Source organism: Camelina sativa, chromosome 2 (genome assembly GCF_030686135.1).
Source record: "Camelina sativa cultivar CO46 ecotype springtype chromosome 2, ASM3068613v1".
In the NCBI taxonomy this organism is placed as follows: Eukaryota; Viridiplantae; Streptophyta; class Magnoliopsida; order Brassicales; family Brassicaceae; genus Camelina; species Camelina sativa.
The window spans coordinates 28,039,017-28,055,522 of record NC_141881.1 but is presented as its reverse complement, the minus strand read 5'-3'; the positions used below and the strand labels follow the sequence as shown (position 1 = coordinate 28,055,522).

At 34.9% G+C, this 16,506-nt stretch overlaps 5 protein-coding genes and 1 pseudogene across 9 annotated transcripts; 1 reads left to right on the top strand and 5 right to left on the bottom strand.

The window, feature by feature from the left end:
- The first annotated feature begins 3,142 nt into the window (after positions 1–3,142).
- On the top strand, positions 3,143–3,770 carry LOC147949289 (SKP1-like protein 1A pseudogene; annotated as a pseudogene).
- Positions 3,771–4,441: 671 nt separating this feature from the next.
- LOC104737818 (transmembrane protein, putative (DUF239)) lies at positions 4,442–6,304 on the bottom strand. Its single transcript, XM_010458082.2, has 7 exons — positions 6,173–6,304; positions 5,930–6,016; positions 5,643–5,834; positions 5,390–5,548; positions 5,249–5,302; positions 5,040–5,171; positions 4,442–4,919 (listed from the first exon to the last, which is right to left on the bottom strand). The coding sequence occupies exons 1-7, from the start codon at positions 6,281–6,283 to the stop codon at positions 4,530–4,532; spliced, it is 1,125 nt and encodes a 374-aa protein (XP_010456384.1). The 5' UTR covers positions 6,284–6,304; the 3' UTR covers positions 4,442–4,529.
- Positions 6,305–6,730: 426 nt separating this feature from the next.
- Positions 6,731–9,198, bottom strand: LOC104737830 (exonuclease V-like protein). 2 transcript variants are annotated; one of them, XR_015571338.1, is made up of 7 exons: positions 8,671–9,092; positions 8,468–8,572; positions 8,230–8,351; positions 7,787–7,942; positions 7,546–7,685; positions 7,355–7,431; positions 6,731–7,271 (listed from the first exon to the last, which is right to left on the bottom strand). XR_015571338.1 is itself a non-coding variant. In XM_010458092.3 (7 exons), the coding sequence occupies exons 1-7, from the start codon at positions 9,040–9,042 to the stop codon at positions 7,019–7,021; spliced, it is 1,239 nt and encodes a 412-aa protein (XP_010456394.1). In that variant the 5' UTR covers positions 9,043–9,198; the 3' UTR covers positions 6,731–7,018. The 2 variants fall into 2 exon arrangements, 1 of the variants encoding a protein (XP_010456394.1); XM_010458092.3 differs by having other exon boundaries at positions 7,532–7,685; positions 8,671–9,198.
- Positions 9,199–9,669: 471 nt separating this feature from the next.
- Positions 9,670–11,870, bottom strand: LOC104737839 (elongation factor 1-alpha 1). Its single transcript, XM_087472452.1, has 3 exons — positions 11,808–11,870; positions 10,806–11,269; positions 9,670–10,704 (listed from the first exon to the last, which is right to left on the bottom strand). Exons 2-3 carry the CDS (start codon positions 11,265–11,267, stop codon positions 9,817–9,819), a joined length of 1,350 nt encoding a protein of 449 aa, XP_087328578.1. The 5' UTR covers positions 11,268–11,269; positions 11,808–11,870; the 3' UTR covers positions 9,670–9,816.
- A 701-nt stretch (positions 11,871–12,571) lies between these two features.
- Positions 12,572–14,823, bottom strand: LOC104756683 (thiol protease aleurain). The gene is given in 7 exon segments (XM_087470778.1): positions 12,572–12,824; positions 12,927–13,062; positions 13,171–13,618; positions 13,719–13,792; positions 13,930–14,045; positions 14,496–14,574; positions 14,800–14,823. Coding segments are annotated over 7 exon segments (915 nt in total). The 3' UTR covers positions 12,572–12,786.
- LOC104737767 (uncharacterized) lies at positions 12,572–16,296 on the bottom strand. 4 transcript variants are annotated; one of them, XR_015571335.1, is made up of 10 exons: positions 15,782–16,296; positions 15,328–15,620; positions 14,821–15,014; positions 14,496–14,539; positions 13,930–14,045; positions 13,719–13,792; positions 13,354–13,618; positions 13,171–13,262; positions 12,927–13,062; positions 12,572–12,824 (listed from the first exon to the last, which is right to left on the bottom strand). XR_015571335.1 is itself a non-coding variant. In XM_087472448.1 (3 exons), exons 2-3 carry the CDS (start codon positions 15,614–15,616, stop codon positions 14,962–14,964), a joined length of 342 nt encoding a protein of 113 aa, XP_087328574.1. In that variant the 5' UTR covers positions 15,617–15,620; positions 15,782–16,214; the 3' UTR covers positions 14,684–14,961. The 4 variants fall into 4 exon arrangements, 1 of the variants encoding a protein (XP_087328574.1); XR_015571336.1 differs by having other exon boundaries at positions 14,948–15,014; XR_015571337.1 differs by lacking the exon at positions 14,496–14,539 and having other exon boundaries at positions 14,948–15,014; positions 15,782–16,250.
- Between the last annotated feature and the right edge of the window lie 210 nt (positions 16,297–16,506).

Sequence of the window (16,506 nt, the reverse complement as noted above, 5' to 3'; positions counted from 1 at the left end):
TGGCTTTGATAAAATTATGAAATTAATAATAATAAATCACAGTTAAATCATCGGACATAAAACATAAAACATTTATTTAAAATGCATTCACATAATGGAGTTGTTGATTAAATTCCGGTTGTTAGATTTACATAAACACAAATCGTTGAATCATAATATCCATTTTAAATTCAATCAAATTTATAATAAGTTTGTTTTTCTTACTATTATTAAAGGAGAAATTTAATTATATTCAACAATTAACGGAGAAAATTTATGAGAGATGATGACACTATATATAAATTTCGTCATAAACGTTGAATCAAACCGTACGTGTATGTCGTCATGATGTAGCTATGGTGTTGGACATATAAAACAATCTACTAATTATGTTCCAAATTTTGCATTAATGTTTAGTTTGCTTAATCAAAACCTTCTCTGGTAGGTAAGGCGACGACATGCACACAGCTTTTAACAAGTCGAGAATAAAGTTTTTAGTCAACAAAGTAACATATTGATTCCACAATTTACTAAGCACCATTAACTAGATCTGAATCTCATAACGAATTTTATTTAATACACATGTTTTCATAGTCAACTCAACCACAGATTAAAATTCTAAACCATTTAAGAACCGGTTTAGTTTGGTTTACTCCATTGAATTTAGTTAAACAAATCATCCGACTCTGAATCGGTTTAGGGCTTATATTTATAGCTTGATTGATTCATTATCACTTAATTCCCTATATATTAAAATAGAAGCATTCTCGCTAAAAAGTTGATGTGCCAACATTACAGAGTTCAGTGCACATTTAATCATTTAACCTTCAAAACATCTAATTAATTACAGGTTTGTGCAATTGTATTTATTTTTAAAAATTTTTATAAAAAAAAACCAAAAAAAAACCCTACACACGCCTATAAATAGGCGGAACCTATCCCCTCATCTATAAATATATTCTTCTTAACACTCACTTCTAACAAAACTCCATCTTTAATTTTTCCATGCCTTCTTTCGCCAAGCTTTATTTCTGTCATTTCTCATCATGGTTCCAATGTAATAACTAATACAAATCACCTACAAATATATTTTATGACGAGCTTCCTCCTTAGTTGGTTCATTTATATGTGGAGAAAAAACAGTGGAAGAAAAAAGTTGAAAAGGATTTCACTCCAAATGGGAAGATCATCTCAGTAAGATTTCTTTTTATGAAAAAAAAAAAAAAAAAAAGATTTCTTTTTATGCTATACAACTCGACAATTTCATTTCTTTACACATACAACTCCGAATTAACAAAATCTATTTTACATTTGAATAGGCGGAAGCTGGTGTACTACACGTACCAAATTACCAAACACATAAGATAAAGATTTTGTTTCAGGAAACGGTTTACTAAATCCCAGAAAGAGAATCAAAATAAACCATAAAGACTACAAAGGTAATACTCTTCTAGAGTAAAGGATTTCATATGTATAAAAAAATAGGAATAGTCACGAGAATGTGATTTCCATAATTCATTATTATGTGTATTTGTTCAAATAATTTTAATTTTATTTAATATTATTAGATTTCAGCAGTTAATTAAATATAGTTTTTTATTCATAACATACATTTTAGCCTTACACCAATAACAATACATATTATCCTAACACCAATGACATAAAGTACATATATAATAATATCATTTTGGTTAATCATATAACTATTTGTCATTCTTATTATTCTGTTTTAACTTTAAACCTACTACAGATTAATATTTTTGGTCCTGAAAAACTACGGCTAAATATTTTTTGATTTTAAAAATTCACACTCTCACTTTATCTTGGGATGAAATGCATACAAGTATATTCTAAAACGAAAATATAATTATTTTGATGATTTTGTAAATCAAAAATATACAAATGCTTTTCATATCTTTCTGTTGATTTTAAATAATTCTTTAATTATTATATATTATAAAACAAAGACAATATATGTTATCTTATTTATTCCAAAACTGTTCGATATTTAAGGATAATTTCCCCTAAGATATAGAAAATTATCAATCAAACAGAAAATGAATATTCGATTCCTAAGTAACTGTTAAATTCCATTGAAAAAAAATATCTAACAGGTCTATCAATTTACTATTTTTAATTAAGATGATAATAAAGTATTTTCTAGATTATAGATGTAAATGACGTATGATTTGATATTGTAATATTCTCCAAATAAGTGCAATTACTCTAATTGAGATCATTCGCTTCCCAAAAAATCAGGACATAATTAATTCAAGTACTCCAAACCGAAATAAAATCAAATTTACCAAACTTTTTTTTTTTGTTCAACCGGTTTTTTCATTAAAAATCTATTGGGCCTGGACCATTTTAAGAGAAAGCAAAGCTGGCCAACGTATCAGCTTCTACATTGTTTGCTCGAGGTAAAAAGCGGAAGTTAACTGAAGCAAAGGATAACGAAAGATTAAGGATCAACTAAACTAATCCTTGATTTTTCCATTAAAAAAGGAATTAAGTATTAACAGCCTCACTACAACTAAACTAATTTTGCCTAAAAATCTGAAATCATTTACCTAATCCAAGATTTTGTTTTTCACGAAAAAACTTACTTGGAGAGAGATAACAATTGGGCCTCCAGCAATATTATAAACCCATTAAAAAACAGATTACAAACGTACACATAATTGGATTTCTAAAAGTTTATGTTTTAAAATCCAAAAACAGATACCCAATTAGAAATAATGTAATAGATAAATGAAATATATGTACTTCTAAGTTCAAAATGATTTAAAGATTCACATTATAACATAGTTTTCTCTTAACATTTGATAACAAATTCATTTCATTTTGGTATTACAAAGTCAGTTGCATGTATGTTTAATAAAACGTGAATATTAAAAAATTTATAGCATTATAATATACACTAAAATATTTTATTATTAAATTGTAATGTTACATTATGAAACCGAATCCATCTCCTTATAAATGAAAACAACACTACAAATGTAGAAGATAATACTGACTTACTAAAAAAGAAGAATACAAAAATGTAGGTTAAATAAAATAAAATTTAACATCAAATTATATGAAAATAAATTTTAATTAGTTATACTCCCGTGCAGTTAACCTAATTTACATCTCAACCCTAATCTAATCATAAAAAAATCTTCCAAACAATGTCGACGAAGAGGATCACGTTAACGAGCAGTGATGGCGTATCTTTTAAGGTCAGAGAAGCCGCCGCACTTAAGTCACAGAAGATATCAGATCTTGTTAAAGATGATCTCACCACCAACAACAACAACAACGTAGTCGTCCCGCTTCCAAACGTAAAGTGTTGGATCCTGGCGATGGTGTTAGAGTATTGCTACAAACACGTCGAAGGTGATCCCGACGAAGAAGCACTCAAGGAGTGGGACAATGAGTTCATGAAGTTCAACGATCAAAACAAACTCTACGATCTCATGATGGCTGCGTATGATCTAAAGATCGAAGGCTTGATTCGTCTCACTTGCAAAACAGTCGCTGACAAGATCCCATACCAAACTGAAGATGAGATGCGTGCTTTTTTCAAGATCAATGATGATTTGAAACCAGAGGAAAAAGAACAAATTCGCAGGGAGAATTCATGGGCTTTTGAATGATCCCCTTCATCAACTTATTTATTTATTTTTTTTTTCCTTCTTTATGAATCTTTATGCAATTGTGTTTCTTAGACCTGAACAAGTTTAGAAGCTTTGGTTTTTGATTCTACTCTACTAAGTAATAACCTTCAAATGCATATCGTTTTTACAATATCTTGTGTAATGTCGTAGCTAATCTTGGAAACAAACACCCAAGTGCATGCATCTCCTAACTGTTTAGACTCGGCGTGAATTTTGAGAAGCAAACTCTATATTCGATAGTGGAACCCATACTGAATCATTGGACAAAGCTTCCGTTGTTTGTAACAACATTGCTCCAAACATGGGATATATGTTTTGTAGTTTAATTAATATGGATCAAACATTTTCCATAAGCTTCATATGTCTAATATATATGTGTGTATTGTAAAAGGAGGTGAATGTTAACGTAAATGCTTAGTGCTTACTTGAGATTAGATTCAGTAAGAGCAATTTAATTCTTGATTAACTTTTAAGAGACTTTAGTTCATTTGAATGATCATGAAAAAGCATCCCAAAGAATCTATCTGCAGAGATCATGGCCTGTGTTTGTACTCTCTTAGTTTGAGTTTGAGTCTGTTTCCTCTGTTTTCAAGTTTCCGCAAGAATCTTCGAAATTCAAGGCACTGGAGCCTGGAGGTAATGTGAAGAGAGATATCAAAATGGTTGTATCTGGTTTGGGTTATAATCCACCCACTACCTTATATGATCTCCAAAAAGTACTTCAAGTTGTTTTTCAATTATGCTTCACATCATATGCTGGAAAATCACATTTAAGCTGTATCTATTTCCATTGGAAAATCTTTTTAAATTGCAGATTAGAACATTAGCATATTATTAATCAAGATAAGATTTATCAAATGCCAAGTACAATAATTATACTCGCAAATATCAAACTCCACAAGAAATTCCTCCTGGACCACCATAATTGAAAAAGAATCCGAGTGGAGTAGTCCAAAATTTGACTCTCTTACCAACTCTTAGCCCATAACATTTACTATCTAGCAACTCCTCTACAGGAAGAGTATTGATTCTACGTTTCTCATACTTGGAATTCAAGACATCAACATTTGAAAACAATGCTGCTCTCAAAGGACCGTGTGCCGGGAATTTTCCATTACCCATTGGAGGACTTAAACCAGAAGGCGAAGCCTGAACTACCCCTCCAACTCCGACCATATTTGCACCATCATCCATAAGGTGAAACAACTCTTTTGGCCAATATCCGATAAATGCATTAGGTTTATTTTGTATAATCCACCAGTTTCCAGTTTGTTGATCCTTTTGGTGTACAATGTACATTACGAGAGAAAACGAAATTCATTTATTAAAATAAATTCGCAATAAAATTTAAAACATGTTATAAAAACAAATAGTAATGCATAATATTAAGAAAACTACCTTAGTGATAGACCACTGCAACACTTCCTTATCCCCAGGTTTAAACTTAAAGGGTTGTACCATGGGAACCATACTTGATACTTGAACAAATCCTGGACACGCCATATTGTAACATCCTTTTTCGTTTTTACCCTATCAAAATCATAATTCATATATACATGTTCTTTGATTAAAAGATGTCAACATATATATAATCTTCACATGCATACCTTCCAATATCCATATGACCAAAGACGTCCGTCACCAAAAATGCTTGGATTTATCTGTCACAAAAGATTTGCAATATGAAGAGACTATCCAGAGTGTGAAACGAATTAAGAGAATACAAACCAATAAAATGTAAAACCTACCATCATCCCCACTGAGATGAAATTGACTTCACCATAGTATCCACTGCCTAGATACATTTGACTATATGAGGCTTGATCTTGTTTGATGTCTAGGTTATAACCATCATGCCAAGCTGTTATACCATGATATGGACCACCGTGTTGCTTAACTCCAGCAATCTACCAATATATACAATAATATTACTGGTTGTAATATACATATAGATAGTTATTAGATCAAAGACATGAAAACTGAGAAAAATGAATGGCTTACATGTGTTCCAGGGCTATCACCTGATAGCGGATGGAAATATTTTTCAGATAAAAGTTCAGCGTTGATGATAAATTCTTTTGTATTTCTCATTATTGGAACAGTTCCATATGGACATTTTATTTTTTCCTTATATGCTTTGCTGTTGTCTGGTTGATTCTTCCTTTCATATTTTTTTGAAAATGATGGTTTCATCTATAAAAATATAAAAGGTCGTATAGTCAAATTAAAAATCATATTTATAAAAAAGGTAAAATGTACACAGGAGATAAATTTCTGAAACTATCCACCTGGATTGTATGGTTTTTGAGAAGTGGGTGATCAAGTCCTGGTTGCTTATAAATATCTATGCAATCATATGTTACATTCCCAATTATCTACCAATTAATGACAAGAAGAAGAAAAAAGGCATGAGATTAGTTTTGTAAAACAAAAATAAACGAAACGATGTTGAATTAGGACCAAAATAGTAAAAGGTGATGTTGAATCAATTAAACATGGGACTCAAGCTTTTTCTTATTTTGGAAGCTAACCTTGAAAGATGTGAAAGGCAGTGTAGCTTGATCCGAACGAACCAGAGTTATTGAGAACAAAAGATGTAGAAGACTCATAATAACAAGAACCATCCTAATTCTTGCAGACATTTGTATTAGTTTTGTTTCCCTACGAATGATGTGTGGCACTCTGTACATATTTTTATACACTCTGTATCTTATCAACCGGATACAGTTAGCACTGCATTTGATATTTTCCTTTTTTTTTTAAGGAAATAAATCTATTCTCATAAAGGAAACATTACAATATTTGACTGAAATTTATTACTGTATAACGTTAATATTAGTATTAATGAAAATTTGAAAATTACGGAATAGACCATTAAGACACAATCATAATATATGATATTCTCTCATTTAAATAAGTTTGCACGAAAAAAAATCTGATACCATTACAACGACACGTTTTGTAGACTTTTTTTTCAATTTTCAAATTCTATGATGACAGTTTTCTTAAATAAATAAAACTTCTGCCACATTAGAAATTTAGAACAATGTATAATTACAATTTCCCTATCAATGCTATCGAAATATATATTTAGAAAACACGAAACATTCCATTACAAGTATTAAATTAATATGATATATACATAATGTATGCTATTGGCCATAATCAAATTGCGGCATAGCAGTACGGGGGGCAGTACCAATCAATCATGGTACGCCTAACCAAATCACGGTTTAATTACTTAACCGCTATGCAAGAACTAAAAAAGAAAAGGGAAGAAGCAACAACTATGCAAATGATTACAACAATTAAACAAAACAATCGTTAGCAACCTAGCTGGCAGCATTTGGTGAAAGAATCAACCTTTCGTCTTCTCTTTAGCTTGGTAAAGGAGGAGAAGCTTCTCTAGGTGGCGAGGTCGGGGGAGAAGATTCGAAATTCGGGTTTCCAGGGCAAGACTTAGCAAATTGGCAATAACGACATTTCCAACGTTCTTCTTCAGGAGTGTACTCAGAGTCTCGTTCATTTCTCCAGAACTCAATGATCTCTCTATATTTGCTCATCACCCACTCATGATCATGCTGGAATCTTATCTCAGCTATTATAGATTGGTCCTTCTGAAACTCGTACCTGGGGTACAGTTTTCCACTCAGATGATCAGAGATATATTAATAATCTTCAATAAGATTGAGAACAAGTCATATTCTACTTACTTTAGTAGTAATTGTTCGTTTGCTACCGGAAGCATCTTAAAAGTGTTTTCATAGTACCTAACTATCTCTTCAAGTGTCTACACCCACCCAAGTAAAAAACAGTAAGAATATCAATAAGAAACACATCAACTTTAGCTTAGTGAAAGGTATATTGTGTAAAGTCAAAGATTTATATACCTGAGCTTGGATACCTGCGTTAGCAATGTGATCTCTCACATCTTGGGATAAGACATAATGGCGATTCAAAGAGAAGTAGTCGAAAAAGGGTCCTGTCGGGAACCCTTCTTTCACAACAGTGTCCCATAAAAGCTTATAAAGCATTAGCTGAAGCCTATCAAATATAGTTAATTTAAAGACAGTTAGCATAGAGATCCCTAGTATTAAATCAAAACCGACATGAAGAACGTTTCTTTTAACTCTAGAAGCACTTACCTTCCATTCCTCCTCTGTGGCTCAGCTGGGAGTGTATCACGGAGTCGAGTCTTTGTATCTATCAATATTGGTCCCGTATCAGAAGACTCTTGTGCGTACGCGTTTCTAAGCTCGTCAATAATTCCCACAATCCATTGACCTCCAACAAATCCTAGGCTGATAAATGATATAGATCATGAATGAATCAACTGGCACAGATACATTACCAAGAACAACTGGTTACACAAGGAAGTAGGCGTAAGTCACTATAGAACGATCATGAGATTAAAGCAAAAACTAGATCACGCAAAGTTACAAACTTGGATCAAAAGAACATGACAACTAATGGCAACCAACTCCATATAAAAGTTTCATTTGATGATGATTACTACAAAACATTATCTAGCTTGGCAAAAGGTAAAAGCTTTGAGAATGTCACAACAAGAGGTGTAGAAGGAACTCACAGTAGCAATTCACGAGTTCGTCCTTCAAACAAGAATTGATTAACACCCGCAATAGAATTCAACAGCTTCAATGCCCACTTATCTTCATTTGATTCAACTCTTACTCTCACCTTTCTAACTACCTACCCCATTTCATAACAGAACAACAAAGAAGATGTTGTAAGCTAGTACAAGATTGAGTTAGAAACAATGAGACCAACACTAAGATCCAATCAATCATATAGAGAGTAACTGTTACCTCTTCTTCAAGCTGCAAATGACGAGCCTGGCCAGCTTTCATGGCTTTACTAACTTTTCTCCTGCCAAAACAGAGAACATTCTCCATTTGTTTCTCACACCATTCCTAAAAAACCATATACAGTTCCAACATTGGTGTTTACTCATATGATCACAATCTCAATTGAATCGTAAAAGAAAAAAAAAGGAATAAGAGAAACGTACAGTGCCGGTGAGATCTGTGACACCTAAAGCTTGATTTCTCCTAAATCGACGGAGATAAGAGTCTTCGATATCCGCCGAACAAGCTGCGGAGAGTTTCCTCTTGGTAAAGAGAGTAATCGAACGGATGGTTGTTTTTGGGCTTCCGCCGGAGATTATTCGTGACGGAGAAGCGGAACGGATCGCACAAGGGAGGATGGATCGGGTGGCTGCAAGAGCTGCATCGATGATAGCCATTTCTTCTTCACTGACGATCTCGATTGGGATCTCGGGGAAGACATGGTGAGATTGAGGAGGGCTTGAAATAGCATCTGTGGCGGATTGATCGGGCTTAGTGGATGAGTCGGAGGTTGACTCGGTGGCTGACTCGGCCATGTTTTCTTTTTTTTTTAAGCGGAAGCAACGTGTGGTCTTCTTCTTCTTCCCATGTAAAAAAAATATTCAAACCAAACGGGTAAAAAAGTAATAATAATTGGGAGTAACAAAAAAAAAGTAACCATTGGGTTTGGGAATGGTAAACCCGAGAACCATTTAATTTATGTTTTGATTAGAAAAGTTTAACAAACAAATTAAATTAATATCAAATATGTTTCGTATATGATTTTTGTGAATTCATGTCCCAAAACAGCAAAAATAGACAAAGTTATTGCAAATGATTCTTTTATCGTCATACGTAATTAGCAGCTTTGTGTTTTGTCTAATTTGGTCAGAGATTTATTCAATATGACATCTACTATTAAGCACAGTCTTGTACGCTCTATAGGTTATTATAGAAAATTGACTCAAGGATCAAGAACGAAGCTACTTTGGTCTAACTCAGTTTTAAGTTCCGGATTCAACATGCATGTAATATTAAGAGCTAGATGAAAAGGCATGTATGTAACTTTAATTGGTGTTTCTCGGAGAACAGTAGAAGTCAAATAACTTGAAAGCAATAGGTCAAATACAAAACTGACTTGAGGATTAAGAAGAATAAAGCTACCATGTCATGGTCTAACTCAATTTATGTTCTGAATTCAACATGCATGTATTATAAGAGAAACAAGAAAGTCACAGAGATAAAGAGAAAAAAGAGAGGCGCAAAAGCCATCAAAGTTTTAAAAAACCACAAAACCATAAGAGAGTCAATCATAATAAACGAAGGTCTCATCATTTAGCTCCCTTCTTGACTGCAGCCTTGGTGACCTTGGCTCCAGTTGGGTCCTTCTTGTCCACGCTCTTGATAACACCAACAGCAACGGTCTGCCTCATGTCCCTAACAGCGAAACGTCCCAATGGTGGGTACTCAGAGAAAGTCTCAACAACCATGGGCTTGGTTGGAGTCATCTTAACCATACCAGCGTCACCATTCTTCAAAAACTTGGGCTCCTTCTCAATCTCCTTACCAGAACGCCTGTCAATCTTGGTCAAGATCTCAGAGAACTTAACTGCAATGTGAGACGTGTGGCAATCGAGAACTGGGGCGTATCCGTTACCGATCTGACCAGGGTGGTTCATGATGATGACCTGGGAGGTGAAGTTAGCAGCACCCTTAGCTGGGTCATCCTTAGAGTTTGAGGCCACGTACCCTCTCTTGAGATCCTTCACAGCAACATTCTTGACATTGAATCCAACATTGTCACCGGGAAGTGCCTCTAGAAGAGACTCGTGATGCATTTCAACGGACTTAACCTCAGTGGTCAACCCTGTAGGAGCAAAGGTCACAACCATACCAGGCTTGATCAAACCAGTCTCAACACGTCCCACTGGCACCGTTCCAATACCACCAATCTTGTAAACATCCTGAAGTGGAAGACGGAGGGGCTTGTCTGATGGCCTCTTTGGCTCGTTGATCTGGTCAAGAGCCTCAAGAAGAGTTGGTCCCTTGTACCAGTCAAGGTTGGTGGACCTCTCAATCATGTTGTCTCCCTCGAATCCAGAGATGGGGACGAATGGGATTTTGTCAGGGTTGTATCCGACCTTCTTCAGGTATGAAGACACCTCCTTGATGATTTCATCGTACCTAGCCTTGGAGTACTTGGGGGTGGTAGCATCCATCTGTAAGAGGAAACAACAATAAGACAGCATACTGTTAGCATATATTCAAAAGAGACCATATCAATAACTAAAAACATTACACAAAAAGACAATTACAATACCTTGTTACAGCAGCAAATCATCTGCTTGACACCAAGGGTGAAAGCAAGAAGAGCGTGCTCACGGGTCTGACCATCCTTGGAGATACCAGCTTCAAAACCACCAGTCGTTGAATCAATGATGAGAACAGCGCAATCAGCCTGGGAGGTACCAGTAATCATGTTCTTGATGAAATCACGATGACCAGGAGCGTCAATGACTGTGCAGTAGTACTTGGTGGTCTCGAACTTCCAAAGAGCAATATCGATGGTGATACCACGCTCACGCTCGGCCTTAAGTTTGTCCAACACCCATGCGTACTTGAAGGACCTCTTGTTCATCTCAGCGGCCTCCTTCTCGAACCTCTCGATCACACGCTTGTCAATACCACCAAGCTTGTAGATCAAGTGACCAGTTGTGGTCGATTTCCCAGAGTCGACATGGCCAATGACCACAATGTTAATGTGAAACTTCTCTTTACCCATAACTGTAAAACAAAACCATCAAAGATCGAAACATCAGAACCAATATATATAAATCAATCACCAATAAGTGACAACATAATCACCAACTCAGTATAAACCCAAAAAAACAAACAGATCTATTGAATTCAGAAGCAAACTCATCATCTACAGTACAATAAATCTATTGAGCATCATCAACTAAAGACATCGGAATCAACTAAAACAGCCAAAAATCGAGTCAAGCACTGAAACGAAGAGTGAAATAGCAGATCGCCTAGATAATACGCTACAACAACATACGAAGACGATATACAAAGCAAAAGCTATCAGCAACACAGACGATTCTCTATCAGAGTCAAAGGAGTAATTGCAGATCTATGATTAAACGGATCCTAAACTCGACAATCAAAAACAGTGAGCATACCGCTAAAGAGACGAATCTAAACACAGCTTATGAGAAGAATCTAAACCCTAAACAGCATAGAGAAGATGAAGATCGAAATCCTAAGCAGCATAAAGTAGATGAAGATCGAAAACCTAAAAGAGAGAGATGATTATAACCTGCAAGTAAGAATCTGAGAGACGAGTCTTGCGGCTACGAAAGTGAGAAATAAGAGAACGCTCCCTAAAATTGACGACTCAAGATATTTATAGCGACGAGGTCTCTAGGGTTTTCGCTATCTCTTTGTGGTTCTTGCTTTTACCAATTTACCCTTGTGTGTTTTGGGCCTTTGTATTGTTTTTAAACCTTTCGATAAACAAGTAAAATTTTAAATTCTAATTTTCTCAGAATTTCGAATTTTTTCCAATTTGAAGTTTTGAACTTGTATAAATCTTTTTTTTTTTGTTAACTTGTATAAATCTAATTTTTATGTGATTGATTAAGAAATGTAATTATTTTTGTGCAAAGTTTAAATCAAAAGGGTTTTTAGATCAAATCATAAAGGATATCCTTAAAACTAATTATAAAGACAACTAAACCCAAAAATAAAAACCTTTATTGATCAAATTAAATTATGCAATTGTATAAGAATCACAGCAAAATTAAATAATCGGACATAAAACATTTGATTAAATGCATTCACATAATGGAGTCGTTGAATCAATACTAATATCCATTCTAAATTCTAACAAATCTATAATAATAATTAGTTGGTTTGTTATTATTAAAGGATGGATTTAATCTTTATTCAACTATTAACGGAGAACATTAAAAGTCTTGATGTTGGTGTTTTTCGGATAACATTAAAAGTCTTACAAGCTTATATAGGTTATATACATATTGACTCAAGGATCAAGAACGAAGCTACTTTGGTCTAAAGCAATTTATGTTCTGAATTCAGCATGCATGTATTATAAATTTAACGTCTATGGATTTTTGCATTATTTTGTACATATGAACAGACCTTTATGTTACAACAAGCATAAAAACAATATGCACTTCCAAGTCCCAACTTTAAAGTAATGTCTTCTTAATCCAACAAATATGCGAACATTTTGTAGTTTAATAATAACTGACCAACCACATTCGCTGATCATCTCAAGCCACAACGGGGTACGATGCACATGTAGCAATACCTGTAGTTCAAGAAGGCATTAACAAAAGATCCAAATGTGAAGATTTGAGTATCACATATAGTAATGGTACTGTTATTGTTTCATAATGGTTAAAGAACTTACCACACATGTTCTTTCCCATCTCCATCTTGAAGTAACCTTTGTCACCCCAATCAGCTCCCCATGAGTTCTTTATAAGCCAATATGGTACACCGTCTTCAACTCCATAACCAACCGCCAAAACCGCGTGGTTCACATCCTATTGCCACATTCGAAAAAACGAATTGAACACTAAGCTAAGTGCCTAAGATGATCTTATTTGAAACAATTGAAGTCTATTTAGCATTTTGATGAAAAAAAGTCTTACCATTGGAGTACTTCCACAGTGATCACTAGTGTAAACTCCACTCTTGTAAAGTCGGAATGAGTTCACAACCTCGAATGCTTACTGGCCGTACCCTGTTGTTGTTGTTGTTTTAATCATCATTACAGATAACAGAATGTATCTTTTCAGGCAAGTGAAATACAAAATGTAAAAAAAGATGCTTACCAGAGTAATGTTGACTGAATCGAGGACTTGTACACCGATGTTTTCTGCTGAAAACTTGCAGGTGCCATCTTTCCCGGTGTAAGGATAAGCTTCCTCTGTGTCAAGGCCACCGTTGGATTTGATGTATTCAAAGGCTTGAGAAGGAAGGCCACCATTGCAGCCATAGTTATTGAAAGCTCCAGCACAATCCACAAGCTGTTGCTCAGAGAGAGATATTGCTTTTCCAAATGCCTGATGGTACGCTGCCTCAAGAGCTCCAGTGGTACTGCAGTACAAAATTCATATCATATCACAAACAATCTTGGCATCATGAAATGCAACCAAAATTAAAAAGATAAAAGGAGATTGTAATCATTGGTTTTTACCTGAATGTCCAGCAAGATCCACAACCTCCCTGGTTTTTGACCGGGCTAACAATACCATCTTCTCTCCAGTCTTTCTGCAATTAACACAATTTGAGGAATCAGAACCAAATAAAAACAAAGGTTCTGCAGCTAAAACACATACAGTATTCTTAAAGCTAAAAAACAGGAAAGAGATGGTTCAGTTAAGCAAGATTTGAGGTCTTGCACTTACCGTTTCCGGAAGAGCTGCTTCAGTGAGTTTGTGGCTGCCCTTTAAAGTGGCAGAGCAGTTCTGAGCAGCACCAAGCTTGTTCCTTTCAAACTCTTGCCAGGTCAAATCAGCAAATTCTGTGTAGATTCAAGAGATAAACATAAATATTTTAGATGGATCTTTTTGTTATCATCGAACCACTAGCAATGTCTATCTAAACACAAACAAGGACCCGACAACAAGGAACAATCTTAAATCAGGATAGCTATAAATCATAAGGAAACAGAACAATAACTATGATGCTAAATATTTACGCAAACTACTTGTCTCTCATAAACTCTGCAAATACTAAAACCAATAACAATCTTGAATCACGTGAACTCAAAGAAAATAAAATAAAAAAAAGCTAAAATATTAACTGATAAGATTCCAAAGACAGAAAAAAGTTAGTTTCCACGTTTCCTTACAAAGCTTTAATACATATGTCAGTTCGTTAAAGATTCCACAAATGTTTCTTTCTAGTAATCAAAAGGCTCAATACGAGAACGTAACTACAAACTCAGTTACTCAGTAGAAGAAAAACTTACGATTAACAGCGAGTTTGTAAGATAAGCCTTTCTTGTTAGTGGACCTGAGGATGTAAATGATGAAACTGATATTCCCTATCTTTCGTTCCCTTTATTCTAAATAAGATTATAATAGTTATCCATATATATATATGCAAAATCATGTATTTTATTCACCATTTGTAATAATAATAATATAGGAAAGAATGTTATCAAAAATGTTCATTTCATGTAACAAGATTGGACATTTTGTTTCGATTTAATCCAACCAAACAAAGGCCTAATCAACTTAATAGGCTCCAAAATGAATGCCTTGAAAATAAACCCAAAAGAGGATGGATCTTACCATATTTGACTGGCACTGTTTACTTACGAGATTAAACAAGGATCACAACAACAAACACTCTCATGCCAAACTCTAGTTATACAAATGCAATTTGCGAAATTTGATGAGGTTAAATGCTAATCTTAACTTTAAGCAACCCTCTCATATCATGATCTTGGGGGTAGACACTTTAGACTCTTGCTTGGCTGTGTCACCTGGAAGAAGGAACATAATTCAAACCAGTTAGTGAACACACAGCTAATCTCCAAAGGCGACTTGTAATCATGATCATATCGATTCTAACCCCGCTTTGTCTTTATATTTGTAATTGATGCGAGCATACATGACTCTTTACCAAACCCACAAAGGTAGCCTAGTTTATATATTTGCATATCCAGTCAAAAAGTCAAGATTTGTCAAAATTGTGATTTCTGATTCCACATTATCAACACCAGTAGTAGTAGTTCATAGTATGTTTCTATTCAACAGGTAATATAAATAAGAGAGGGTTGGAGACTAGTAATCAACCTGACTGAGTGGTTGCTGTGACCTCACCATAGATGGCCTTGAGCGTGGAAAGAGGAACAACCGCGGAAGCAGCTTCAGCAAAGAGCTGCTGTTTCCACTCCCACATAGTGACTTTCATCGCCTTGTTAGACTTGGAAAGCGAATCCTTGTGCTCTGCTAAAGCCTCGACATACTTGTGCTGTTGATCAGATCTCAATCCCAAAACCACAAACGATACCCCAAGACAAGTGTTTATGACAGCATTGTTGTTTATTGCTTCCGATAGAAACATCGCAATCTTATTCGCCATTTCTCTGCGTTTAGCCATTAATTAAGCCATCAATAGCAAATCCAAAACTCTTAAAGATCATCAAATAATACACAACAATATGACCAAAATCGACAACAATTTCAGCATCCGGTCTACATAACTTACGACGGAGATAAGATCGTAACCAAAAAAAAAATGGCTCACCTGAAACGAAGGTGCGTTGATGGCTACGGCGGTGAGGTTTTTGATGCGGCGACGGAATCGCCGGTGATGGCACGTTTCTCGCTCCTGAAGCGGAAGCGGGTTCGGAATCGTCCTGAATCGCCTCGGAATCGCGATTCGTGAAATGTGGTGTTTGGAAGCGCCGTGCGATTCAGGAATGGAAGCGTGATGGTGAAGATCGGAACCGTCGATGGTTGTTATGTTCGTCACAAATGCGCAAAAACACAGAGCAAGCGACGGTCATTAAGGGTTTTGAAGGAGGAAGATGACTCAGTCGTTAAATTACAATTTTACCCCTTTCTTTTAAGTTGGAAAAACCGTCAATTGTATGTGCCTGGACTCGAACTATGGGCGTTGGTACGAAGAACAGCGCTCAATGCCACTAGACTAACACAAACACTCGGAAATTTGTCGCAAATACTACTATATACTAATTATTTATAAAATCGTATAAATTCTATTTAATTATATATAAACATTGTATAATTATATTATATATAATATATATATATATATATATATTTATATGCTTCTAACACGTACCCGCTTCCTAAATTTTTAGAAAAATCCGCTTTGGCGCTTCCAAACGGTTCCGCTTCCGTGTACCAGCTTCCGATTCTATGGAGCTTATAAAATATATGATTAAATGCATTCACATACAATAATGGAGTTGTTGATCAAAAGCATTTTTTTTTTTGAATCTAATG

Bases quoted from the DNA above. Each gene is read 5' to 3' on its own strand.
- LOC104737818 (XM_010458082.2), bottom strand. From the start codon at position 6,283: ATGTCTGCAAGAATTAGGATGGTTCTTGTTATTATGAGTCTTCTACAT. The intron at 5,549-5,642 runs GTAAGCCATTCA...ATATATTGGTAG, and splicing joins GTGATAGCCCTGGAACACAT to ATTGCTGGAGTTAAGCAACA. The intron at 5,172-5,248 runs GTATGCATGTGA...TGATTTTGATAG, and splicing joins GGTCATATGGATATTGGAAG to GGTAAAAACGAAAAAGGATG.
- LOC104737830 (XM_010458092.3), bottom strand. From the start codon at position 9,042: ATGGCCGAGTCAGCCACCGAGTCAACCTCCGACTCATCCACTAAGCCC. The intron at 7,432-7,531 runs GTATATAAATCT...GGGTGGGTGTAG, and splicing joins ACGCAGGTATCCAAGCTCAG to ACACTTGAAGAGATAGTTAG. The intron at 7,272-7,354 runs GTAAGTAGAATA...ACTGTACCCCAG, and splicing joins AACGAACAATTACTACTAAA to GTACGAGTTTCAGAAGGACC.
- LOC104737839 (XM_087472452.1), bottom strand. From the start codon at position 11,267: ATGGGTAAAGAGAAGTTTCACATTAACATTGTGGTCATTGGCCATGTC. The intron at 10,705-10,805 runs GTATTGTAATTG...TTCCTCTTACAG, and splicing joins TGATTTGCTGCTGTAACAAG to ATGGATGCTACCACCCCCAA.
- LOC104737767 (XM_087472448.1), bottom strand. From the start codon at position 15,616: ATGGCGAATAAGATTGCGATGTTTCTATCGGAAGCAATAAACAACAAT. The intron at 15,015-15,327 runs GTTGATTACTAG...TCCTTCTTCCAG, and splicing joins CACAGCAACCACTCAGTCAG to GTGACACAGCCAAGCAAGAG.